The following is a 27,606-nucleotide window of genomic DNA, read 5'->3' as shown; positions in this document are numbered from 1 at the left end:
GCAGAGTGGCTGTGCCAGGGAGGGCGCGAGCCCAGAGAAGCTGCTCGCAGAGGCGGGCCACACCCCCTAGCGTGGATCGTGTCCTGTGACCCTAACTGTGGTTGTCCAGGATTGAGTTCATTGGCCTAGCCCGACGTTAGGAGGGTAGAGCGGAATGCCTTTTAAAAATAAATAAATAAATAAATATATCTCTGCTGTCTGTCTTTATTACTCCATATCCCAATCCGATTCCAGCAGCTCCTTCTCATTCTGCATGCTGCAGTTAAAACCTAAATTTTAAAAAAGTCTCTGAACAGAATTATTGGTTCTACTTAAATGCACTAATTAGCTTGGGAAGAGAGTCCCTGGGTGAAACAAAGCAATGCCCCAAAGCAATGAAAAGATAGAACACTGTTGTGTATCCGGCTGATCAATACATTAGTTCAGATTATCTCACTATGTAATCCTGGCGGGCCTGGGACTCACTATGTACACCAATCTGGTCTTTAACTCACAGAGATCTGCCTGCCTCTGCCTCTTGGGTGCTGGAATTAAAGGTGTGCACACACCCTGCTAATTTTCTTTTTCTCTTCAGCTCCTGGCTGCTGGGAACAGAGAGGACACACATATGTATATACACCAACCTGAATTTTATAGAAAATGTTTCCCAAAGGAGAAAAAGACAAACACGTTGAGGTTAACTTCTGTTAGTTTACTATGTTTTGCATGAATTCTTTTAATTTTATCGGTTTTTTGTTTGTTTGTGTTTTTGTTTTTTTGAGGCAGGGACTCACTTTGTAGGCCTGACTGTCCTGGAACTCACTCTGTAGACTAGGCTGCTGCCTCATACACCACCACACCAAGCCTATGAACTTTGATGATTGTTTTTCAACGTGGCTTCCTATTTCTGTGAATGAGAGTCTTGAAAAGAAACTGATTGGCTGATTAGAATTTCAGAGGAGAGATTTGTCGTGGGAATTAGGCCCCCTAAGCCAATGGTATCGGGCGACTACGTGCTGAGAGTATGGTCGTCTCTGGGTACCTGACTAGATAAGAACCGAGGACAAGGGTGGCTAGCTGTCTTTGGGGACTGGCAGAGCTAGGGCTTGGTGTTCCCTTTGGCCCCTTGGGAAAGAAGTTACAGGGGCAGCAGCTGAGAGCTGGCTCCCCAGTGGGATGTTGAAACAGCTGGCGACGCAACCTGAACTCCTTCTGTCTTGTAATCACTGTGCACGGATGTGAGGATTTGAGTTAAAAAAAAAAGGTAAAACAGTCTTAAGGATTCCCACTTCAGAGATTAGCGTGTTGCAGGTCCAAAGGCTAATTACCTAATCTTCGGCTTGTTCTAGGCTTCCAAAATAGCCATTCTTGCCCCCTTTCTGTGTGAGAACTAACAACTTGTGACTTAATAGACAGAAACCTTTATGAATCCATTAACTTAGCAGACTACTAGCTTCCACCAATCCAAAATCTAAGAACTGTCATCAGATAGCATTTTAGGCTATAGATAATCTTCTCCCATCTTTATGTACCTGCTTCTCTGATGTGCCTTCCCATCAGTGTATTTATATTTATTTATTGTTTATTTGGTTCTTTTCAAGACAGGGTCTCTCTGTGTAGGCCTGGCTGTCCCGAAACTTGCTCTGTAGACCAGGCTAGTCTAGAACTGACAGAGATCCCCTACCTCTGCACTGAGATTAAAGCCATGTGTCACTGCTGCCCAGCCCATCAATGTATTTTAAACTTGCTTTGATTTATGGCTTTCTTTGTTCTGCAACACTATAAAAACATCATGAAACTATTTCCATGTTGGAACGTGGAATTTGGGTTAAGTCTGTGTTCCTGGATATGATCGCTCAAAATAGCTCCAGAATAAACTATCTGTTATTCCTTTTAAGATGAGCGTGTGTGTGTGTGTGTGTGTGTGTGTGTGTGTGTGTGTGTGTGTCTGAGAGAGAGAGAGAGAGAGAGAGAGAGAGAGAGAGAGAGAGTTCCAGAAATGCTGTTAGATCCCAGACCCTCCTCTACCTTGCTCTCTCATTCTCTTTGAGAAATCAGGCCACATGTCCCTACAGGCTCTCTGCTGGCACCTAGACCTGATAAAAAATTATCCTGTTTGTCCTTGAAGTTCTCTCCTTTCCCTTGTAGCTGCGCACAAACTTAACACAACCTTGAATTACAAGTTTACTTTATCTGTTGCCTTACTGCCTTGTGACTCCTGGTACAAAGGCGAAGCCAGGCTTGGTCACATGGCATGCAGTTTATACTCCCTCTGCCCCCTCCCTACCCAACTCTGCTTCTGAAAACCTGTAAGACTCAGACATTCTCTTTGTCCTACTGGAAATGAGGGCTCTTCCTTCAGGACCCCATCGTGGCCACGATATGACATCCATGATAATGGTCTCTCACTTCAGGACCCCATCAGAGCTGGCTATGATGAACCTTTAAATCTCCTGACACAGTACTTCTGAAGGCCTCCTTTCTACAAATCCACTTTCTTTTATAAGTTATAATAAACACATGGCAAATTGCTATTTCTCAGGCTTACGTCTTACAAGATAATAGAATTTACATAAGACTCCCACTTATAAAATACAAATCTGGGACCTGTGGCATGACTCAGTTGGTAAAAGAGCTTGCCACTGAGCCTGTCAACTTGAGTTTGATCTTTGGCACCCACATAGAAGAAAAAGAGAACTGACTGTCACAAGTTGTCTTCTGACCTCAGAAAGCACACCCTCACATCACTATTACACACACACACACACACACACACACACACACACGCATGCACGCACGCACGCACGCGCGCGCACACATACACACACCACAATTATAAATTAAAAATGTAAAAATACAAGATTTTACAAAAATGTAAAAATTGCCAAAATTATACACACATTTATTATAACTTTTAAGAATTCACTTTAACCCAACAACATCTAAGTAGGATATGTAACCCAGAAACTACTTTGGAAGCATTTTCAGCAAACCTCCTCAGCCTCAGAAGAAAAGGAAGTCCACAATGCCACATACCATGTACTCTTGATGTAAAGAAGGTCACCATGGAATGGAGAAAGCAAAAAGACATGTCTTTCTATTTAAGCATTTAGTTTTAGTTTTAGTTTTTTTCAAATGCCCAGTGATACAAATCTGAATCAAACTTGCCTAGGCAAGACAGTAGAAACTATTATCTCACAGCTGTGGCCTCTGAAGCATAAGTGTGGAACACACTGAGAGCTAAGAGAACTGTGAGACTTGCGTAGCAAAAGAGCCCAGTCTCTTGGTTCAGCCCTGGATTGGCCTCCTGTTTGTTCCTAGGCTCAATTTTCTTTGTCTTCCCTGTTTGTTTTGGGGGGAGGAGGATGCATATACAGGCATGGGTGACCAGTGTCTTTGGAGTCACAGTCACATGACTAATAAAGAGGAAGCCCAAAGGGAAAGGGGAAGCTGGTCCTGAATTTCAATTCTGAAAGAAAGACTGATTAACCTACTGAGTCACAGACCCACTCCTTGGACTAGTGCTAGCTGAAGTTTCATTACTTTTTGTCTGCTCCATGGCCTATAAAGGGAATATTTATGTGATTGGTACAGTCACTAGTGTACCAGAGATGAAAGATATTACCAACAGGAGAGATAAGGATGACTCAACCCAACTTAGACTAAAAGATGCTAGAGAAACAAAGACACTAGAGGTCCACTAAACATATTTCCTGAAACATATTGTACTATCCTGAACTATCAGTGTGTATTCGGTCAAAATCCTCCAAGATGTCTACTACCCAGTCCACAATCTGTGAATAAATTACCTTATGTCACACATGGGAATTAAACTGCACATCAGCTGCTAACCAGATGATACTCAGGTGAGGACAATGTGATGACAAGTGTCTTTCATTGGGGAAGACGAAGGTGATGAGCTATAGTCACAGGCAATGTGTCAGAGTAAAACAATGTGAGAAAGACTCACCTAATGCTGGCTTGGTACACAGAAGAAGGGCTAAGAGGCAAAGAATGCTGACAGCTTCCAGAATCCAGGACAGCCAGCCTCCAAAGCCACAGAGAATCCCTGTCTTGAAAATCCAAAAAAAAATGCACTTGACCTGAGTTTGGATCCCCACACCTATGTAAAATAGACAGGCACCTTGCAACACAGCTGTAATCCCAGCTCTGGGAGCCAGAGACAAGAGGGTCCAGGGACATACTGCCCTGTGAGCCAGTCTACTCAGATCCCTGAGGGCTGGGCTCATGGGTGAGATGCTGTTTCAAAGATAGGGATAACAACTGAGGAAGATATCTGATGGTCACGTCCAGTTGATCTCTGACCTCTACAACACATGCACAGGATTGTACACAAACACAATTTTTAAAAAAAGCTACAAACATTGGTTACCATAGCAGTAGGAAACCAATAGAGTGTGATGTATTATTGACATGATGACTTGTTAGATTTTTCTGAGTGTAAAGATTTTGTGTCTGTAAAGAGGGAGCTATTAATGTTCCTCACAATGTTTCTATTCATGTGTGAAAATGAGATCACATATGTAAGCACATAGCAAAGTTCCTCCATGCCACAGTACTGAATAAATACTTTATGTTTGGTTTTGTTTAGTATTTTGAGACAGGGTTTCTCTGTGTAACAGTTCCAGCTATCCTGGAACTATCTTCATAGACCAGGCTGGCCTCAAGTTCACAGAGGTCGGCCTGCCTCTGACTCCTGAGCACTGGGATTAAAGGCATGCATTAGCACCACCAAGAAGATACTAGAACTTCTTATCATCACCATGAAACTCAAAGTCCCAAAATCTGTCAGATATCTAAAACATACATCCTCTTTACTTGAAACACAAGGAAAACTGAAGTCCATGTGCGTTAAACAGTTGGCTCCCAAGTAAATCTCCCAGTAGTGTGGCTTATTTTACCGTTGACACGCTAATCTCATAGGCCTCCAAAGAGATTCCAAACTCCCAGAGTGCCTAGTGGAATCCTCCAGTGTTTCCTGGGGGATTGAATGTTATGCTCCAGGCTATGCAGGAATATGAGTATGCATTGTGTAATCAGTGGGTAACATAAACAAAGATGGACACCTTTGGCTAGACACGGTTAGTATTCCTAGCAGCAGAAGGGTTTTTACAGCTTAAAGAAAGGCTTAAAATCCCTAGCTTTTGAGCCAAATCTGACCAACCCACATATTAAAACAGCCATAACGAAAACAAAATGAACTGTATTATAAACACAGAAATTTCACCGGGACAGCTCAACCATTCACATCTGATTGTCATCGTTTCACCTCTGTTGCTGTGGTAACTACTCAGCCAAAAGCAGCCTAGGGAGAAGGGGTTTACTTTAGCTCACTATTCCAGGGTGCAGCACATCACTGTGCAGAGTTGGTCCAGAGACCAACACAGCTGGTCACATTGCATCCACAGCCAAGCAGCAGAGAGTAAGTTCATGTACCTGTGTTAGTCCAGAAGACAGTATCTAGGGAAAGATGGCCCCCATAGGGGGTGAGTCTTCCTGCCTTAATTAAGGTCATTAAGATAATCTCCCACAGAGTCTAGAGGTCTGCCTCCCAGGTGATTCTAAATGTTTGTCATATTGACAATTAAAACTAGCATCACCGGCTTCAACCTTTGGCTAAAGGGAACTTAGTTTGTTGCTTTGTTTTGTGTTTGAGATGTGCTTGCATATGACAGAGAGGGGGGGGGCCCAATGGTCCAATGTTGGGCATCTTTCTCTATCTCACACCAATGATTTTTTTTGAGATAGGTCTCTAACTGAGCATGAGGCTTGCTGATTTAGTGAGATTAGCTTGCCAGCAAGCCCCAAGGGTTGTCCTATGTCCAGGATTACAAGTGCACACCATCATACCCCATTTTTTCTGTTTTCTTTCATTTGGAGTCAAGGTCTCACTATGTAGCCCAGGCTAGCCTGGAATTGGCTATATAGACCAGGCTGACCTCTTCATCTTACGTGCTGGAATTAAAGAAGTGGCCCACCACATTAGGCTCACACCGTTTCGTTTTGTTTTTGTGTTTTTAACTTGAGCACTGAGTGTTTGACCCTCACGTTTGCACAGCAACACTGCATGCGCTTAGCTGTCTTCCTGATTTCCTAGCTAGAGCCGCTTTTAAAAGTGTGATATAAAGAGGTAAACTGCCTGGCTCATGGAGACCCACGTAGTCATGATCTCTGATCAGGTGCTGAGAATTATTACTTCACATTAATACTTCACAGGTGTTGTCGGATTGTGTAATACCAGCATGCTTTTACTTGCAAGACTGTGTTTAAATAGAGGGTTTGACAGCACAGCCCAGGATTAAGTCAGATGACAGTACCACAGGTGCATCAAAATGACAACTGAGACCATTTCTTAATAATAAAAGTAATATTAGACAATGAATAGCCAAGGTGGTATGTCGTGAATGGAGATGTTGATCCCCTTGGGACAACTGAGTGAGACTGAATATGGGCTGATGACAACCGTTGTGTTAAACTTATATCAGGTGTTGAAAAAGTAACGAATTTCATTCTTTCCTTTTCTTTTTCTTCCCAAGACAGAATGAATATTGCATGTTGCTGGTTTCAAACTTACAATTCTCTTGCTTTAGCCTCTAAGTTGCTGGCTTACAGGTGCAAAACACTGCACCCAGGTGTATTTATCAGTTCTTAAAAGTTTTTAATTCTACATTTTAAATCTCAAAGGAATTGTTCCTGCTCATAAGGTAAGTTCTGCTGAAGGCTACCTAGGTGGCATTGTGAGTCAGTTGTTTTTGCAGAAGCAAGCATGAACTCGCTCACAGATCTTCAACATTACTCTTGAGTTATGGGAATCACAGACTCTGTAGATATTATGTTTAATTGCTACTTAAAGTGTCTTTTAAAAGATTATGTTGTGACTTGGCATAAGACAATGTTGTTGGTGGTGGAAAAAGTATGTTGAGTAGGTTTTAGGATAATATAGGTTACCAGGAGAATGAGCCTCTCTTCCTCACTCCCTGTCTTTTCTTCCCTTCCCTTCCCTTCCCTTCCCTTCCCTTCCCTTCCCTTCCCTTCCCTTCCCTTCCCTTCTCTCTCTCTCTCTCTCTCTCTCTCTCTCTCTCTCTCTCTCTCTCTGTCTCTCTGTTTCTCTCTCTCTCTGTCTCTGTCTCTCTCTGACAGTGTCTCACTACACAGCCAAAACTAACTTGGGACTCACTAAGGAGCCCCAGCTGGCCTGAAGGTCACAATCCTCACCATGATTCTCCTATCTTGTCTCAAGTACTGGGGTTGCAGGCATGCCCCACCATGCACAAGTGGGAACCCATATGGGGGAGGGGGAGGTCTGTGCATGTCTAACCTGCAAGTGCTAATGTTGAATTTGCAAATAAGTCTTTGTAAGAGGAAAAAATCAAAACCCAAAATCAATAAATAAGGCATGTGGACAGAACTTTATTCCCTAGGAGAAAAATAATTGCAGAGCCATACTGTAAATGATGTAGATAATGGGACTTTCAAACACTAGGAGAAATAGTATTAAATCTTGGGGCCCATCTTATACTTAGTGAATCAAAGTCTGTGCTTCAGATCCAGATATTCGTATGTTTGGTCAAGTCTGAGGATTAAGGCTCTTCAAAACCGGAGGTACATCCATGCCAACGCTGGAAGTTAACCTAATGGCTGGAAGTTGAGAGATTACAGATGATATGTATGTAAGGTGTTTGGGGGAGTCTGAAGTTCTACGGGGTGCTAGGACAACTTCTCTAAGGTGAAAGACATATTGTTGCCATCATGCATGCTTGGTGACAACTTTCCAGTGTGAATGCTTTGGAGTCACTATACTCCTTGCCAATAATTCCTCCTCCATGTTCTGTAGCTAAGCCCAGCCATCTCATTGGTTTCCCAAGGTAAACTTTGGTGGGATTGTATTTGGTTTGCTATTGGGATCTCATAAGGAGGCAAACATGGTTCATGTCTACCTAGGAAGAAATTCTCATGGCAGGTAGATAAGCATGTGTGTGGAGCATTAGCCAAGCAGTAAGAGGAGAGACACCGTGTAGAACTTCAGGAGTCTGGAGCAAAACAAGTTGTCGGAAATTCCTCTGGCATGCCAATCAGCCCCAGTAAAGACTGAGAATATAGCAAGCACCACAAGAGATGAGAAAACTTAAACTGCCCATCATAAGCCAGACATTGCCAGTCTTACCAAGTCACGATGTTAGGCAGACACTAGGCAGCCGATCGTCAAATAGATAGGAAATAGTCAAGGGAATGGAAAAGCCATCCAGGTATAAAAATAATAGCCAGAACATGTGTGGGAGAGTTGGATATTCCCCAAGAATCTCAGTATAATAACATTCCCCCCACTTCTTAACTAATCTCTCCCGAATTCCTTCTTTTGGATACAGAATAGTAATATGTCAGGTCAAAATTCTGGAGTCATGAATTTTGATCCTACATATCAAAAAGGATTGCTCCTTGTAATAGACCTTTGCAATCTGCATCTGCCTCTATGCTACCTTAATTTCTCTTTTGCATTTCCTACAGAGTTGATAAGTGGTATCTCTGCATACATGATCGTGCTATTCCCTTCCCCTTTGTGATACTGAGATGGAATCTAGGGCTTCATGCACGCTAGACAGGTGCTCTACCATTCTGCTACCTCTCCGGCACCATTCCTCAAACAGTCTTTGAGAATCCACTGTGCGTTGAGGCAAATCCTAAAAATGTGAAGAAAATGAAAATATTATTACATCTGGCATCCTAGAATTTAGTGTGATAGAGAAGGGACATTCAAAATGCCGCTTAAAGCCCTTCCGTTTGTATCTATTCTTAGTACATTATCTGGCTCATCTTTCGTAGTGGCTCCGCATTTTTCTCAAGCAAAACTGAGTATCTACTTATCACCTATATCGATCACCTGCCTATTATCTGTATCTCCAGCAGTGCAAAGCGGATAAGGGCAACATATCACTTCAGTATCCTCACAAAGAAACAAGAGGACCATAAATGCAAGGAGTCAACCTCTGGCTTGGCTGCCTTCTGAAGGCTAGCAAACCCGTGCCTCCCGCAGAGTGGGAATCCGTGACGCGCCCTCTAGAGTTCTGGTTGGCATTGCAAGAAGGTGAGAGCGCCTGCAAACACGCGGCCCAGGCCAGCATGAGCATGTAGCGCATGCGTAAAACTCGGGTGCTGCTGGGGCAGGGAGAGTCCAAGTGGGAGGGGAGCCCACTGTAGACCCTGGCTTGGTTTTTCCCATGTAGTAGGAAATAGTTCATGTTACACAGGTTTATCTTATGAATTAACTAAGACTCTAATATTTGAATGGCTCCTCCGTAGGAAGAGGCTAAGAGTCCGGGGTGGCGCAACTGCTTTTGCCGACCTCCCCCCGCGGGGTGGCGCCCGGATGGTTCCGTCCGAAGCGCGCGGGGGCGGAAGAGGCGGCGGCGGCGGCGGCGGCCGCTGTCAGAGCTGGAGAGCGGCCGGCGGAGCAGTCATGGAGGGTCAGCGCTGGCTGCCGCTGGAGGCCAACCCCGAGGTGAGCGCGGCCCGGGGCCGCAGCCGGGGCCCGAGCGAGTCGGGAGGCCGGCGCCGGTTCGCATGCGCGCGTCTCTAAACCCTCTTCTGTCTCGTTTCAGGTCACCAACCAGGTGAGTGCGGTGTCCGTCCCCCCCGGGACCCCGGAGTCCTTTCTGCCTTCCCCGCCAGCCTCCCCGCTGCTGGCCTTCGCCTGCACCCCCGAGGGAGGATTCGGGGATCTCCTCCCGGGAGCGCCGCGCGTCTGCGGCCGTGGGCGGCGCCGCCCCTCTCGGGCCACCACCTGGCTGCTGGAGATGCTCGTGCTCCTTCCTCTGTCCCCATTCCCCACCCCCGCGGGACCCCAGGTCACCAGCGCTGCCTGGGGCCTCGGGGTCCGAGGTTTGGTTGACTGTCACTCGGAAGCCCCTTTCCCCTTCCCTCTTCGCTTGTCCCCTTGCGTTCCATCACGTTCCCTGCCCCTGTCCCTTCTAGGTGACTAATTTGCCAACACTTCCTGACTCCCGGCTCTGTAAACTTGCCCACCCAGTTCTGGTAATTCCATCCACCAACCTGGGCAGTGCAATCAGCTGCCAGCAATCTTCTCTTGCCCCATCCAGTTGCTCCTCTTCCCCGCCACGCCCCCTTTCTCTAACCGTGGACCAGGGTGTAGTCGCCTTTTGTACCCTACAAAGCCCAGTTTAATCGGTGGCGTGCAATTCTTCGTCACCTGCTTTCTCTTAAAAGTTTGGTTTGGATACTGAAGATTGGGACTGTGGATGGCAAGTTGGGGATGCCTTTCAGTTCCCGAATTCGAAAAAAAAAAAAGCTGTTATAAGTTTTTTTTTATTATTTGCACAGGTATGTATTGTCTTAAGACTTTTTTTTTCCTGCTTTCAACGTTTAGTTCACCTTTGACCACGCTGTCGGTTTGTTATGTAATTTTCCTTCTTTCCTTCCATCTTTCTAATCACCAAAGGATAAAGATACATCATTTACTTTAAAAAAAATATTTTGAGGCCAAACATCGTGGCACATGCATGTAATATCAACGTGTGGAGGGCTGAGGTAGGAGGATTTTGAGTTCTAGCCCAGACTGAGACTGTGTCTCAAGCCTGCTCTCCACCCTACAGTTACTGGGTTTGTTTTGTGTTTTAATGGTTTTTCTTTTTTTTCAAAGCTTTCTAGCAAGTCCCTTATATAAAGCACGCAGATTTTTTTTTGGGTAGAGGTGACATCCTTTGTCTTTTTCAAAACATTTTTTATTACATTCATTTATTTTGTATGTGGACGGATGACCTGCCCGTGGAGAGTCAGAGGTCAGCATTCTAGACTCGGTTCTCTCTTTCCCCGGTGACTCCTTGGGATTAAACACAAGTCCTCATGCTTGATGGTGGCAAGAGCCTTTACTCACTGGCTCAAGTCCTTTTATGTTACTTGAGTTTATTGTATGTTTCTGTTACTGTCTCGGTTCTTACCTCCTTTGTGAGGTGGCTATGCAGAGTTTAAAACCCTGCACTTACCGTTTATTTTGTTGTGCTCAGTACCTTTTCCCGGGAATGTCAGCTTTATTTGTTCTCACCTCTTTGAAATTTGCCCATCTCTTTTCCTAACACATTTTATTTTCTTGGTCAAGAGAAAAAGCGCAAGTCTGAAGAAATCGGAATTTGTGACTTTCTGTACATAGAAAGAAGTTTTTTCCAGCTGTAATCCAGTTATTTTTATACTTTAATGATAAGTAAATATCTTTTGTTTCATTGGTCTCTCTCTTTGCCACTGTTATCCTAATTATTGTGACTTGCTAAGTGCTCAAATAGTATGAATCCAACATTGTACCTTTCACAATTGTTTAGGCTCTTCTAATTACTTTACCTGTCAGATAAATCTTTGAATCCTTGTCAGTTTCTATGGAAGTTGATGGTGAACGCGCCATGTGGATAGTTGTGTTTTGAGGATTGTATCTTTATTGCATGGGATCTTGTAGTCCCTGAAGGAGGTGTGTATCTCACTTAGGCCTTTGGTTTAGTTCATCAGTGTTTCATTGTTTGAGCACATCACATAGCTCTTGGAAAATCTTGTTAGGTGCCTACGCATTTGATGGTTCTGGGGTGCTCTTGTAAATGGTATTGCTTGAAATTTTAATTTTTGAGTTCTTTGCGATGTATAGAAATCTAATAAAACAGCCTTTACCTTGCTAAGCCCATGTGTTAGATGCAGTGAGTCTCTCCCTGTTTGCAGTCTCTCTGAGGCTCCTCTGTCTACGAAGACGGTTGTGTTCTTCAGTCAGATGCTTACTCCCATTCTGAACGCCTCTATTTCTTTTTCTTGTCGAATTGCACTTGGAAGTATCTTACATTTGAGTCTGAGGTGTCCTCTTTCCTATTTTACTCGAGGAAGCGTGTACTCTTTCATTCTAAACGGTGGCAGCTGTAGGTATTTCGTAGAGGCTAAAGAAGTTCCCACCTTTCCAAATTGGTAAAGATTTTTATTAGGAATTAATGTTCAATTTTCCCTGTGTGATTTTTTTTTTTAGCATCTATTGAGATGACCATGTAAAAAGGTAATACAAATTTTATATAAAAATAAAGGAGCAGACATAAGGCCACACTGGGCAAACCATAAGAAAATTTGCAGGCTTGTATTTCTTGTGAAGGTGACTACAAAAGCCTTCAAAAATAGATTATAAAAACATAAGAACATAACCAAGAGCAGCTTTTCCTTATGTTAGAATGATTACCATTCAAAATCAGTGTAATTAGCCTTATCACGTGATTAAAAAGACTCTAAAGTGATGATGTTTGTTGTTTTAAGCAATCAGTAAATAAGTTTATATAACTGGACTCTTAAAGTCTATATGACTCAGCTGATGTAGTACCTCATTCCTAGATGACTTTGATGAATTACAAAATGCATTTACTTAGTATTTTGAGGTTACCTTTGCATCACCAGTTGTCTGGAACTAGTTATGCTTTGGTGCTTAAAATATTCCTGTTTTTCTGTTTTGTTTTGTTTGTTTTTTGTCTGATTGGGGTGACCGCTCACACTCAGAGGCTTAGTCCCTTCTCACTGTGGTGGGAAGCAGGGCAGCATGCAGGCCTGGCTGGAGCTGAGAGCCCTTCATCTTGATCCAAAGGCAACAGGAAGTAAGGTGTCTCACTCCGCATGGCTTGAGCATATATGAGACCCCAAAGCCTGCCTCCACAGTGACACAGTGCCTACAAGACCACACCTCCTAATAGTGCCACTCCCTTTAGAGGCCATTTTCTTTCAAACCACCACATGAAGTAACTGCTATTGCAGTTTACTGGTGATCATGCTTCTGACGTACCCATGGACTGCCTTTTTGTCATTGTGTCTCTGGGCCTTCTAGTGGCATTGGAAGCACAACCCGTTCCATCCTTCTTGAAACACCATGCTTTCATTTTTACTTTCTAATAATTCTGGGTTTTCTAATTCCCGTTACTTCTTAGGACACCTCCCTTCTACCTTCTGTGGCGTTCCTCCCAGGAATTTCTCTGTGAGGTTAACCGTGGTTGGCAACTTGGTTGGTATATTTAAGATGAGGACTTTCTAGATTGGGTTTCCGTATAGCTTTGCTTTCTTCAGTTAGCATGTCTTCTACAGTGAATGCACTCCAAGACCATGGCTTGGGGTCTTTTAACCAGTGCAGGCTGCCATCCTTGACTTTGCCAGCTGCTGTGGACATCTAACTACCTGGGCTCATTTTTCTGCCCTACAATCCTTTGTGTGCTGTCATCTCCACTTCTGGTTGGTCTTAGAAGAGTGCACACTGGTAATTTTTTGCTTCAGACACTAATGACCTTCACTGCTTGTTTTTAGAATACAATTAAGTGCCTCACTGAGGCCAGATAAAAGGAGGGCCCACTTGTGTCTGCGCAGGCTGTGCTGCAGTTTTAAATGCCCAGTCTCTTCCTACTTCTGAGTGTTCACTTGTTTTATCCTTCCCTTGAGTTGTTTGACTTGAGATATTTCATGGCAGCTTTTTTTTTTTTTTTGTCATTTATGGCTCAATTTCAAGATGTACCAGTTTTTTTTTTTCCTTTGGTGGCATTCTTGTTTTCTTTCCTCCTCCTTCCCCACCTCTACTCTTTTCTTGTTCCTATTTTTCTTTTTCCATATGGTTTTGTGATGTAGCTGAGGCTGGCTTTGAACTCAGTCTTCTTGCTTCAGTTAAGATTGTAAGCATGAGCTACCATTCCAGCTAATTTACTTAAATTTTTTGCTACTTTGTGTGAAATTATCTTGTTTGTTTCTTTTCTTTTCTTTTTTTTTTGTGCTGTTTGTTTTTGAAACAGAGTCTCTCTGTGTAGTTCTAGCTGGTCTGGCACTCGTTATGTAGACCAGGCAGGCCTTGAACTCGGAGATCCTCCTGCTTGTGCCTCCTGAGTGCCAGGATTGAAGGTTTGTAACACCATGCCCAGCTATATGTATATTTTCTTTGCCACTAAAACCTAAGTCCTTTGAGAGTAGAGAGCTGTTGGAAGTGCCATGAGTGTTTTGTAGCCTTCAGGAAGCTTCCAGTACATGTCATCAAGTAATGAGCAGAGCCTATAGAGTCACTCACTTACCTGCTCTGGGACAGTTCCCTCAGAATTTAATGTGGAAATGCATCCTTTCCCCGAATGTCAGTGAACAAAATCCCGTCTTCTAAAGCACTTTAATTTTATTATAGCAATGAGAATAGCATTTAATTAGTAAAGTGACACTTATTCTTACTGGAACAAATTTTGCTGTCTTATAACTTTTAATTATTCATCACTCCTTCCATTTAAAGCATCTAGAACAAATCTAATTGTTCTTCCTTGGTAATACTAAAACTGAGGCCAAGGTTCGATAATTTAAGTCCTATCTGAACATGCCCATATGTATTAGTTACCTTTCTGTTGCTATGATAAAATGGCATCACCAAGACAACTAAAGACAAGTTACAGTTCCAGAGAGACGAGTCCTTTTGGGGAACGTCAGCTGCAAATAGCAGCATGGTGGCTGAGAGCTCACATCTTAAACCATAGAGCACAAACACGTAGGGCGAGAGTGGAAACACTCAAAGCCCACTTCCTGTGGTGCATTTGGACTGCACTCCAGAATCTCCCCAAAGTCACTGCCAGCCGAGGACCCAGTGTCGAGACACGTGAGCCGGTGTGGAGCATTCTTACTGGAACTGTCACACCATATCCTCTACGTTGATGTTTCTCTGAATCTTACTGTCTCTGGTCCTTGTCTCTGGGGTCCTCCTCTTGCTGTTAGAATGCTGTTCATAAGCTGTATCATCTTTGTTGGTATGGTGGGCTGTTGCTAGAATGATGATGCTTCTGAGACCAGCATTGTGTCTCCTTTTGGTAATTTGAACTTAGTGCATATTGAGCCTGTAGTGAAGTAAATCTCTTTTTTCACATAAAATACTTTCAGTGACACAGTTTGCTTTACTGCATGTGTACCCCAAACCAGTTCAGACTGGATTGGCCTTTCCATTCTTTATGTGAGCTGTGCATGCTAACAGTTGTTAGGTACATTGTTCAGAGAAAGGGGTATATGTACAGTGCACACAGTAAGGGTCTCATGCTGCCAAGTTTGTCATCTCAGGAGGGAGGGGATAGCCCGCCCTGAGTGGAGTCCCCGGTTTGCTGAGCTCTCCATGCTTGCCTGCTTTGGAGATGTCAGTCCTGTCAGGGTAGTATGTGAGTTGATGAAAGTAAGAGTGCAGATAAGGAGCTCAGTGTCCAATTTTCTTTAACTGGCAGGAAAAGGAGTATGCAAGTTAAGCCACTTGCAGACATATAGATGCCAAGGTTATCTAATAAAGTGTATTCGTTTCCATCCAAGCAGTACTTGGTTTGGCCACGTACAGCCCTTAGTTAGCAATGGGAAAAAAGATGAGAATTTCTTCCCTTAATGCTGAGCCTTTTTCTTAAAAAATTTTTTTCTTCTTTTTTTTTCTGTTTGTAAGTAGAATTGAATATTAAGACTGACCTAGAACAGTTCATTTGGAAGAAATGAAGAAGAGAAAGGGAGATATTCTCAACTATGCCTGTGAGCTTTACTAAATCCTGACATGGTTAGTAATGTGAAGAATGGGCATAGTGGAGAGACTTGTTTTCTGTAGTTCCAGACCACGCAACGTGGTGGAGAGGTGAATGTGATACATGCCATTCACTTCCCAAGAGAGCCTTACCTGCAGTTATTATTTATCTGTTTATTTATTTTATAAGTGCTTGCATGCATGCATGTCTGTGCACCATGTTGCTTTTTGCTTGTTGATAAAATGCTTAGCTATCTCTCTTTAAACTCCAGGAGTTACTTTTGGATGTCAGGATAAACTGTTGATGTATTAAAATAATTCAGTGTTTAATTGATGCAGTAAAGGCTGGAAGTAAGTTTTTAAGGTGACTTGTATGTATTATGTAAAGTCCTGGCTAACATATTAAATGCCAAAGTAATAGATTTTGAGAACAGATTTGTTGAGTATGTTATGATTTTTAACTGTTATGTGATACAAATTGCTCTTGTAATACCCTGTTCATTGTAGACTTGCTTTGCTGTGTCGTCTTTTCCCCTCTCAGACTGTGGTACACTTGACAGATAAGGATTATATGTATGTATTGTGTGTATCCTGTGGGTTGATAGTGCTGCCTTCTCATTCTTACTGAACATCAGTAATGCTTGATCTCAGTCCTTTCTGAATACTAGATATGTGGTGCACACACTTGTGGATCGCTCTCCTGTTAATATTCCACAGGTTTTCCTTTGCCACTTAACTTTTGCTGCTTTTTCTTTTGCTAGTTTCTCAAACAGTTAGGCTTGCACCCTAACTGGCAGTTTGTTGATGTGTACGGAATGGAGCCGGAACTTCTGAGCATGGTACCACGACCGGTGTGCGCAGTGTTACTCCTTTTCCCTATTACAGAAAAGGTAACTAGAGTGAGCCGCGTAGCTTCTGACCAATGCGGAGTTTGATACTGAGGAAAACTAGTCTTTGAAATAGATAATGACGTTGTTGCACATAGTCAGCAAACTAAGAAGCAAGGGAATCTTACTGTCATATTAAAAATAAAAGATTTAGATTATAGATTGACAATGAAGCCCTGTGTTGGTCTTTTACCTTCAGCTTTTTTCTCTTAGGAGATAATGGTTCGATTGCCTCAGCTTTAGTTTAATGTAGCATTTAATAGCGTTTGCATGAATATTCTTCAATTTTTGTTTTCAAGACAGGGTTCCTCTGTGTAACAGCCCTAGCTGCCCTGGAACTCGCTCTGTAGACCAGGCTGTCCTCAAACTCACAGAGATCTGCCTGCCTCCGCCTCTCAAGTGCTGGGATTAGAGGCGTGCGCCATCACTGCTCAGCCTTAAAATTATTTTTAAGCATAGATGCATTTGTTCTTAGAAGTGCTTATCTATTGTTTTTAGGTTTATTTTGATTTTATGTGTATAAGTGTTTTGCATGAATGCCTGCTTATGCAGTGTTAATGAGCCAGAAGAGGGCGCTGGAACTGCTGGAACTGGCGTTCCAACCACTGGTGAGCCACCATGTAGGCTCTGCGAATCAAACCCAGAACTCTGGAAGAGCAGGAAGTGCTCTCAGCTTCTGAGCCATCTCTCCAGGCCCTAAAATCACTTTTTAAACTCTGGATTTTCTGTAGATACTATTGGTATGCAGATCAGAAAAGATGCTGTAAAGAACTCCTGTAAAAGACCAAATGATAACATTTTTGCCTTTACTGTAGGCATCACAGTCTCTCACTTCTCACTTCTGGACGAACAGCCATATCAGTACATTAATCAATTTTTATTTAATGAAAACGGGAGGGCAGGTTTTGTGGTGTGTCCTGAAGTTTGCTTACCTCTACTCTCTTGGCTCTCCGAATTATAGAAGCTCAGTTAACAGAAGCACTCCTCTTTCTGCTTCTCACTCAGTTTTTAACATAAAATGTAGTCTTTTTGTTTTATTCAGTGTGCGTGTCTGTGTCTGTGTTGCTGGGAACTGAACATAGGGCTTCATACGTGCCAGGCCAGCACTGCTGTGGAATTACACTCCCATCGCTATTGTACACTTTAAGATTGTATTTTAAACCAAGCTATTACAAACGTAGTCGTTTGTTAGGCGTTGTGAACATTGAAAGTGTTAACACAGATGGCTCTGTGCCTCCTACTGTGGTGGTGACAATGACTACTTTTAACAATGGCATATAAAGCTCCAGACCAACCTGGGCCACACAGGGAAACCCTTGTCTGAAAGCAAGCAATGAGTAAAATAAATAATGCCAGGCTGTCCATTTTCTCATTGCTTTACCGACACAGCTACTATTGTCAGTCTTTTGTCAGGCAATGTTGATAATGTGGTGATCTTACTCTAAGTCCTGTCAGATTTTAATCTAAGTCTCCTCATTTCATAACCTTTCCTGTACAGACTTGAGTGCTCTTTTTAGTGTATGGGTTATTTTGCATGTGGACTGTTGACTTTTTTTCCCAATAGTATGAGGTGTTCAGGACAGAAGAGGAAGAAAAAATAAAATCTCAAGGACAAGATGTTACGTCATCAGTATATTTCATTAAGCAGACCATCAGCAATGCCTGTGGGACAATTGGACTAATTCACGCCATTGCGAACAACAAAGACAAGATGCACTTTGGTAAGTCCGTCTCTGTTCCAGTTTTTCCCCAGCTGTGTTAACTTATTGAACAGGAGGGGGTGCTCTAACTCTCCAACTGTAAAGCCGTGCGTCTCTTCTTTTGTTAGGGGATGTATGTGGAGCCAGGAGAGACGTTAATCCTTCCCATTTTTCCATATTGCTGATGAACAGGCTCAGCAAAAAACATTTGACTTATTTATCCCAGGAGTCTTAGATTCTTATCAGTTAAAGGACTTTTACCTAAGAAAATGCTGTACTGCTTTTGTTATTTTTTTCTGTAATAAAGTTAAATTTTTAACCATTTTTGACATTTTCAGAATCTGGGTCAACATTGAAAAAGTTCCTGGAGGAGTCCGTGTCAATGAGCCCTGAAGAAAGAGCCAAGTACCTGGAGAACTATGACGTCAGTACCTTGTTTCTGTCTTGGCCTCATCCATGGGCTGTGTTACAGGGTTGTGGGCTCTGTTTAGTGGTTTGTCTTGAAACTGTAGTTTGGGAAAACATCATTTGTCAGATCCTTTGCAAGGGCTTTGCTTTTTCAGGTAACTGTACATGAAATATCTATAATGTTGTTCTGTGTCCAGGGTAGAATGAACAAATAGTTTGCAAATTAATAGCTGCACTCTCTAATCCATTTTGCAATGATTGTTCTAAACATTTGAGTTTTGAAATTATTTTTCAGAAGACTTTTTGCCTTTTAGTAATATCAATAGATGGTGTTCTTTGAAATTAGAAAAACAAAGTATTACATGTATTAATAGTGTTTAGTGTTATGAAATACTTTAGTTGCTTTAAGTTTTACAAACTTGGAAATTTCATAAGAAATCTTTATTTTTCTTAAAAGTAAGATAACATGACAGTTGCCAATAATTCCACCAGTGAAAGGTAGCTACCATTGATATTTTTATAGGGAACATGTATGTATATACACAATATTTTTTAAAATTTGATCACACTGTAATACTGTTTTATAACTTGCTTTTTTCATTTATCACAAACGTATTAACATCAGTAAGTATATATTTAACATTTTTCTAATGGCTGAGTAGCTTTCTGTTGTATATTATATTTAACCAGTAAAATGTTAGAAATCTGTCTTCCCTCTTTTTTCACTATGTAAAATGATTATAACTTATATTTCTGTGCCCGAGGTTTTAGAACCATCTTTAATTTCATATAATCACATACATTAAATATATCAACATAGTAACTCCTAGAGGAGAAATTGCTGATCAGTTTGCATGTCTTTAAGGCTTTAATACTTAACCACCAAATTGCTATAAATAACAGTACCACTTTCACCCCTGATTTTCTGTTGTGCGCATTTTTCTCCATCTTTGATAATGACGGGTATGACTGGAGCATTTTGAAGTGCAGATAACTGAATTCTCTAGCTTCTCTCTCATAATCGCATGCCTTTTGCACCACGTTTCTAAGTTGCCTACTGAAATGCATGACTAAACATAAAGTAAGCCAGAGCTGCAGGAGCATGCACCCTGGAGGGACGAGATGAGGTGAGCTTCTTCAGCTTCTGTCTGTGAGCTGCTCACTTTATTCCAGTCTCAAGGGAATAAAGTGTTAAGTGTGGCCTCTAACAGTTAAGGAAGCTAAATGAGCCTCTACTTGCACTGTGCAAATTAGAAGCTGTCACCTAGTCGGTTTCCTAAAGCGTAAGCAATTTGTGAGGAGAGGGGACAGAGGCTCGTTTGCTTACCTAGCTACACTTTGGAAAGGTTCAGTGCTAAACTCCTAAATTCTTCCAGTTTCTGCCTCATTACAGGATTTTACATGGTAAAACTTAGCTGTTTTCATTTAAAAGTTGGGTATGATTGTTCTTTTTTGGAAACCGTTTATGTTCTTATTCCAGGCTATTCGAGTTACTCACGAGACCAGCGCACATGAAGGTCAGACTGAGGTATTCACATTTCTTTAAAACTGTTTGTGTGTACATTTGACCTTACAGTGTGGGACCCATGGCTTTGGAAAAGGTCTTGACTGTTTTGGTTTTTCCTTTGAATTTGCGTATGCAACTGCAGCAGTGATCAGCACAGGTGTTTTCCCCAGGCTGCTAATGGCTGCACGAATGTCTGCTTTACTTTGCCGGATCCTTTCCCAGGTTGCAGATTGTGTATTCTTTGTTTTACCTAACAGGTAGCCTGTTTCTTCCCTCTCAGAGTCCGGTGACTTCCACACACATCCAGATTTTAGCCTGTATGATTTTTTTCGGCATCACTGTCATGCCTAGCTTTCAGAAAGAAAAAGCCAGGTGTTGCTCAGTGACCGTCCGTGTTCTGGGCCATCAGATTGATCTTCAAGTTTATGCTGCAGCAGATTCTGCTGGGTCACTTCCGATCCTTCTCTTGTCTCTCTATGTACTTTATTCATTTCTCTTATCCGTCCCTTCTCTCCACTTTTCTCAAACCCTCACTCTCAAAGGAACTTTGTCAGAAGATAGTCAGAATGAATAGAATCTTGTTAATTTGGTTGGTATATTTACAGCACCAGGAAACAGGACATTTTCTTCATATGTGACTTGAAATCTCCTTTCAGCAGGGTGATTATTTTGGAAGAAGGGAACTAGCGGAAGGGAGGTGTGGGGGCAACGAGGGAGCGTGTGATAGGTACAGTACATGAAGTACTGTTGTGAAAATGTCATAATGAAACTCGTTCTTGTACACATTAATTTATGTTAATAACCAGGAAAAGTCACATTTTCACATATAGGATCACATTGCTTATTGGCTTTAAAATACTTGGGGAAAGTGCATAATTAAGAAATTGATTTTAGATTATTATTAAACCCTTTTTAAAGTGAGATACTTTGGTAATATGATATAGCTGTGATTATTCTTCCTTCAAACTGTATGACTGTGATGTTTGACTAATTGAAACACTAAGTATCCTTCTGATTGTCCCTTCTAAGCTGTTCTCAGTCTCTTCTTTCGAAGTTGTAGACTTGATTTTTACATACAGCAGGTAGCTTTGAAAATAGATGAGTGCTCCTGTTTTCATGCTTGTGATGCTAAACAGTGTGGGTTACAGTGTCGCTGCATTAACGCTGGTGATAAGGTGGGTCCGTATAAGATTACTTCACTTCCAGAGGATTTGCCTTTGTGGTACCTTTTTTTTCAAGTCCTGTTGGAACCTTCATCTGAGTTATGGCTTTACTACTTGAGTGGTAGTCATGTCTCTTTCTGTGCAGACTGAAACTTTGTCATCCTTTGTGACAGCGGATACCAGCTGGCTGTCGCGGGAGCCACCCACTGACATTTTAGAAGCACTGTCCCTGTTTGAGCATTACCTGTGCCTTCATTCCTGCCCTTCATTTTCCCAGTTTTAATTCCATTGCCTTTCCTGAAATGTAATTCAACTGGTGACTCAAACTTTTGTTTTCCTACTGCGATGATTCTTAAAGTATAGTGGAAGGAACGCAGCATTTTTAGAGGGTGTTTGCAGGCCTTACTCCCAATAAAGTTAATCTCTTTTCCCACTATGTCTCTCTCAGTTGAGAATCATTGTTAGAGCCATATCATTTATGTGCATTATGACTCTAAGGCTTAATTGTGTTGAAAAAACCAGTTTGAGGACCATTCCTCCAGTTCCTGTGTCAATTTCATTTAAAGCTTCTCCTAACCCTCACTGCTTTGGCTGTCTTTCTGAAAATGTTTCTCTCTACCAATCTCTTATTTTATTGCTATTTTTTTTCTTATAATTTCTCTTTACGAAGTAGTCCTCTCAGCATCCACTTTTCTGATTTCTGCTTAGCCTTCAAACTAACTTCAATGTGACCCTTTACATAAAGCACTTCTTATAACCGGGTTATATGTGATCTATTCTGTGCACTCTTCCATGTGACTGCAGTATTTGCATTGATTTCTTTTCATAATCTTTTTTAACTATTTAAAATGTATTTCTTCCAAGCCAAATGTGGTGGTATAAACTTAGAATTTTAGCACTTAGAAGGCTGAGGCAAGAGGATCAGCAGTTTGAGATAACTTGATCTACACATTGAGTTGCAGGTTCATCTAGGCTGCATAGTTAAGACCCTGTCCAAACAAACAAACAAAGATGTACATTTTCTTACATTTTAATAATTCTAGAATTAGGACCTGTTTGAACTGTTGTCGTAATTTACTAGCTATCATTTCTATCTTAGTGGTATATTAAATGCCTCCTATTAATAGATGGCACCTTAGTTTATGAGGTAGGGAATTTTATCTTTTGTTGTGGTTCTTAGGCCTAGGATTGATGCCTGGTTTATTTGCACATTTTAAATTATTTAGAACTGTTTTTTACACATAGGCTCAATACATATTTACTACTTTCAGTTTTAGGTTAGAAATGTCTTTGGTGATATAAAAACTTAAAAAGAGCAATCATAGGCTAGGGCTACGGCTCAGTAGTTAAGAGTTCTTACTGCTCTTCAGTCTTCCAGACACATACCAGCTAGCTCACAGCTACTGTTGCTACATTTCCAAGTGGTCTGATGCCTCCTCCTACCCTCTGTGGGTACCTGTGTGCATGTGTACAGATACCTACAGTCAGACACACACCTTTAATCTCAGAACTTAGGGGAGGTAGAAGCAGGGGAATGTCTGAGCATTCTAACCCAGCCAGGTCCACATAGCAAGCTCCAGACTAGCTAGGGATACACAATGAAACAAAACCCAAAGACACATTCTTAGTTGTTTTTGGAGTTCTACACTAAATATTTTCATTAGCGCATAGTTAACATTTTTATATGAGTTCAGTTCCTTGTTTTGTGCATTTTGGGAGTGGGTGGGGGTACAGAGGATAGAACAAGAGAGAATGAGAATGAATCTGAATGTATTTGGTGTCTCCTTCCTTGTAAGGATTCTAATTATACTATCCTGTAACCTATCTGTTTTAGTTTACTTTCTGTTGTCATGATAAAGACACCGATCAAAAGCAACTTTTGGAAGGAAAGGGCTTGTTTTACCTTTACAGCTTACAGTTGATCATGCAGGTAAGTCAGAGCCAGAAGTAGGGCAGCAATCTGCAGGTCCCATGACTTGCTCAGTCTGCTTTCTTAGACAGCCCAAGACCACCTTCCTAGTGATAGCACCACCCACAGTGGGCTGGGCCCTCACACATCACTCGTTAGTTCAGAAGATGCTTGATGACAAACAAACAGATAGAGCCATTTTCTCAGTTGAAGTTCCTCTTCTCAGATAATTCTATCTGTGGCAACTTGGCCAAAGACAACTAACTAATGAGGACGCTATCAAATAATAGAGATTTGGTAGGAGAACTTCAGTTTTAGAATGAAGATCAACCTAATGCCATATTTGGACCGTTTTTTATAACCTAGTAAACACAGGAGCCTTCTGGTACACCTCTTGTTGCAGAGGTGGTGTGGCCCTTTCTCATCTTTGAGATCTCATCTTGAAAGGCATCTTTTTTCAGGGAGGGCTTTGTTCGTCATCTACCTGTCTGTCTTTCTCTCATAAAACACCATTTTCTTCCTGGTCTTTTAAAGTAGTCTATAGAGTTTCTGCTCCCTTTTGTTTGTTTCTTCATTCTGCTCAGTTACAAAAATGTGAGTTCCATGAGACCGCACACCTTGTTTGCCATATATACTGACTGAAATAGGCTCCAGTAAAAAATAATGTAGGTTAGGACATAAGATGTAGGTTTCATACTGACTCATCTGCTTGTTAGTTTGGGCAAGGTATTTTCCTTGTGTAAACTACAGATAGTACTGCCTACCATATAAGATTGCTATGAAGCTTAATGAGTTGATCTCAAAAGCTGTCTTAGAATACTGCCTGGCATTTAATGGGCAGTTGGTAAATATGGATGGTGATGCTATTTTACTAGGCATTGAGAAAAACTAATCTGAATGACAATGAAAGTGAAGCCAGATCACAGGAAGCTTGGACTTTATTGGCATTTTAGAGCTGCCAGAGATGCTTCGTGTAGTGTTTATCAAATTGGGTTTATGAATTGGGTTCAGATCATGAAATTGTATTGACCTTATAGTGGAGTGGAGTGTTTTTGACCTGTGGAAGGCACTGAGCTTATATGTAGAAGTCTAAAGGTCGTGTAGTTTTAGTCTTTTATGTGTGGGTAGAAGCTTGTGAACTCTCGGGAGAATAAGGGTGAGGCAAAAAGAAGCTCCAGGGTCACGTAGGTGTTAAAGCGAAGAGGAGCTGGTAGTTAGTAATAGTGTACACTGAAGGTGATTTCGGACACCGATGGCATCCTCTCTACACTCACAGCATGTTGGTGGGAACAGAGGGGTGGTGGGTGGACCGATTACTGCATGCTGAGATTTTCAAATAGATGAGAAATCCATTACATTGAATTACTGGTATTCAGTGGTTTATCCAGAAGATTGGCTGTGGTCTGTTGCCACAGTGGAATTGTTACTTCAATGTTTTTCCATTAACTCATCATTGTTGTCAGTCAGACATTGACTAATTCAGAAATTTGGATGGTAGGCCCACTTCATTAGTTTTGTTTACTGATTGAATGATATTGATAAAAAAAAAACTAAACTTAAAAAAAAGTGGGATAAGAGTAATTTTCAGTAGAGGAATCTCTCTATCCTTTGAGTTTTTAAATTTGCTTCTTCCTCCTTTTCCATTCAACCTACATAGTAAGAATGAAAGTGTCGGTAGGTGAATTTCCCCTAATCAATGCTATAGAAATGTGTGCTGTTTACTTTGTAGGAGCTTTAGGGTTACAGGTATTGTCTCCCTTTACAGATGAAGCAGCTGCCGCACAGTGAGGTTCAGCTACTGCCCCCAAGGCTTAGCCAGAACTTGAACTCGGGCAGTCTCCCTACTTCTAGTCCTGCCAGCCAAGTGCTGGGATTGCAGGTGTGTGCCCCCGTACCAGGCCACACAGCGCAGTAAAGCGTCGGCAGGCGGACTGTGCAGCCATTTACGAGTTAAAGTGAAGATCATCCTACCTTGGGTGGAAATGGACTGAGTGAGAAACAGTAAATTGTCTTCAGTTGTACTTGAATTTCATCTCTCCAGTGATTTTGACTTTTTCCTTTAAAGTGCCTTGTTAGAAAAATTAATGAGATTATGTTAAACAAAGTTTCCATCAACAAAAGTGTTCTCCGTATTTGTTACAGTGATATGTGGCCCAATGCTAAGTACTGCTAAATATTTTAGTAGTTACTGATTTGAAATGACTATAATTAGCTACAAGCATTTTTACTTAATTGAAAAAGGACTCTTAGGTATCCAGTCTAAGTCCTTTCAGAATGCTGGCACAGGGCTCCAAGTTGATGTAGCCTGTGCATCTACCAGATTACCTGGTAGATTAAAAGATTCTGTTCAGACATGATGGTTTGGATATCATGAGTATTTTTAATTGGTAATGTGTAGTTCACAGTACAATAATGGAAGAAGTCTGCAAATCATACATGAAGGCAAGGAAGAAAAATCCAAGTGCTCTTTGCCTTCAAACTCTACTTTCATGTCATTTGCCAAAGAGCCTCCATGTAAATTATAATACATATTTTTACTTTTAGCTTGCAAAAGCATATTATTTTATTATGATTTTAAATAACATGCCAAAATTGAAAGTATATCAAAAAATACATTTAGCATTTAGTTACATACTTAATTCCAGCCTTTTAGCATAATGTAAACAGTAGAGAAAAAGGAGCTTTCCTTAATATTTTAGTATGCATATTTTCTTATTCAAAACTTTTTCAGAATAATTCTTTGCATACTTTCGGGTGAGTAAATCATAATTTACTTTCCAGTGCCTCGATTTTGATGTTTATATTTTTAGTTTTCCAACTTAAAAATAGGCTTTATTAAATATCATTTTTTATGCAAGTGTTTATTGCACTTTCTCCCAAAGAAGTTTCTCTTATGTGTGATTGAAGGGATGGACATTGCTAAGGGTTTCAGTTCATAGTGCAAATTGTCTTTCCTTCACTTGGCTAACTATGCGCTATAAGCATGAATAAGAAATAGTTTTTGGCTGGGAGTTGGTGGCGCACGTCTTTAATCCCAGCACGCGGGAGGCAGAGGCAGGCGGATCTCTGAGTTTGAGACCAGCCTGGTGTACAAGAGCTAGTTCCAGGACAGCCTCCAAAGCCACAGAGAAACCCTGTCTCGAACCCTCCCCTCCCAAAAATAGTTTTTGTTTACAAAGGTCTTTTATTTCAGTCACTAATGTATTTGAGCATAGCCAATAGTAGTATTAAATTCTTCAATGTTCCCTTTTAAAACTGATTTTTTAAGCAGTTTCATACATAACAGTATATCTTGAAACCAGTGTTAAATTTTTTTTTGTTGTTTTTGTTATTTTGAGACAGGGTTTCTCTGTGTAGCTTTGGAGCCTGTCCTGGAACCTCTCTCTCTATAGACCAGGCTGTCTTTGAACTCACAGACCTTCGTCTGCCTCCCAAGTGCTGGGATTAAAGTTGTGTGCGACCACCACCTGGCACAGTATTAAATTCTGTTTTTAAATTTTTGCTTTTTTGACAGAGGGAAATGTTTCTTTTCTAATGACTCTTGAAAAATCTTTAGTAAGTTTATGAAATGAATTTAAGTCATAAAATCAAATTTAATGTTTAATGAAATTACAATGTAATGTGGCCTGCTTTGTGTTATTGACTTTTAAAAGCAAATCTATTTAATCATTGGATAAGGTTCTGATTTCAAGTGTATAGTGACAGATAGGTATATATAATTAAGGATATACCACACACAGTTGTGTCTCTCAGTATTTCTGTTGGACAGATTGGTTCCAAGAACACTCATAGATAGCAGATTCCTTATATAAAATGTTTATGTAACTTTTATTCATTATTCATTTTATATGTCCTTTGAGTAGAATGGTTTAGTTGAATATAATATGCATATCCTCTTGTATTCTTAAGATCATCTGTAGATTACTTATTAATAGATATTTATGTTAGAAAATACTAAGAATATATAATAAAATTTTCAATCCTTGATCGGTTAAATCAACAAATGGAGTTCATAGCAACATAGCTGTGTGTGTGTGTGTGTGTGTGTGCGCGCGTGCGTGCAGACAAACCCAGTTAGGATCTTTTAACTTAGCCAGTTCATATTGTCAGTGTAGGAGACAAGCTTAATGTTATATGTTTATGAATTATGTAGAGTTTATGGCTTCATTACAGACTGGCGAAGATGATTATAGTTTTAAAATATCTTTATTTTTTTGGTTTTTCGAGATAAGGTTTCTCTGTATTGTTTTGGAGGCTGTCCTGTACTCCTGTCTCCTCCCCCTCCTCCTCCTCCTTATTCCTCTTTCCACCCAGCCATATCACTCCTGTCTCAATCCCATGTAGCCCAGGATGGCCTTGAACTCAGAGATTGATCTGTCTCTGTCTCTGAGTGCTAGGATTAAAGGTGTGTACCACCACTGTCTGGCCTCTGTGCCTAACTAGTGGCTTAGCTCTACAGTCTGATCTTCAGGCAAGCCTTATTTGGTATAGCATGAGCAAAATATCACCAGGTCACAA

The 27,606-nt window shown here is 41.2% G+C and overlaps 1 protein-coding gene across 6 annotated transcripts in view; it reads left to right on the top strand.

Moving 5' to 3' along the window:
• The first annotated feature begins 9,368 nt into the window (after positions 1 to 9,368).
• Positions 9,369 to 27,606, top strand: part of Uchl3 (ubiquitin C-terminal hydrolase L3) — a 37,265-nt gene continuing 19,027 nt past the window's right edge. For 2 of the 6 annotated variants that reach the window (XM_005070330.4, XM_021227262.2), the window contains exons 1-6: positions 9,369 to 9,496; positions 9,597 to 9,608; positions 16,276 to 16,404; positions 17,966 to 18,122; positions 18,440 to 18,525; positions 19,990 to 20,037. In XM_005070330.4, coding sequence (XP_005070387.1) covers positions 9,455 to 9,496; positions 9,597 to 9,608; positions 16,276 to 16,404; positions 17,966 to 18,122; positions 18,440 to 18,525; positions 19,990 to 20,037 — 474 coding nt within the window. In that variant the 5' untranslated portion in view covers positions 9,369 to 9,454. Of the gene's footprint in view, positions 9,497 to 9,596; positions 9,609 to 15,445; positions 15,551 to 16,275; positions 16,405 to 17,965; positions 18,123 to 18,439; positions 18,526 to 19,989; positions 20,038 to 24,853; positions 24,968 to 27,606 lie in introns of all 6 variants that reach the window. The other 4 variants (XM_040751555.1, XM_040751651.1, XM_040751748.1 and 1 more) reach the window with 4 other exon arrangements.

This window comes from Mesocricetus auratus, unplaced genomic scaffold, assembly GCF_017639785.1.
Source record: "Mesocricetus auratus isolate SY011 unplaced genomic scaffold, BCM_Maur_2.0 Super-Scaffold_2245, whole genome shotgun sequence".
Lineage (NCBI taxonomy): Eukaryota > Metazoa > Chordata > Mammalia > Rodentia > Cricetidae > Mesocricetus > Mesocricetus auratus.
The sequence above is the reverse complement of the archived record's forward strand: the minus strand, read 5'-3'. Positions and strand labels throughout refer to the sequence as shown.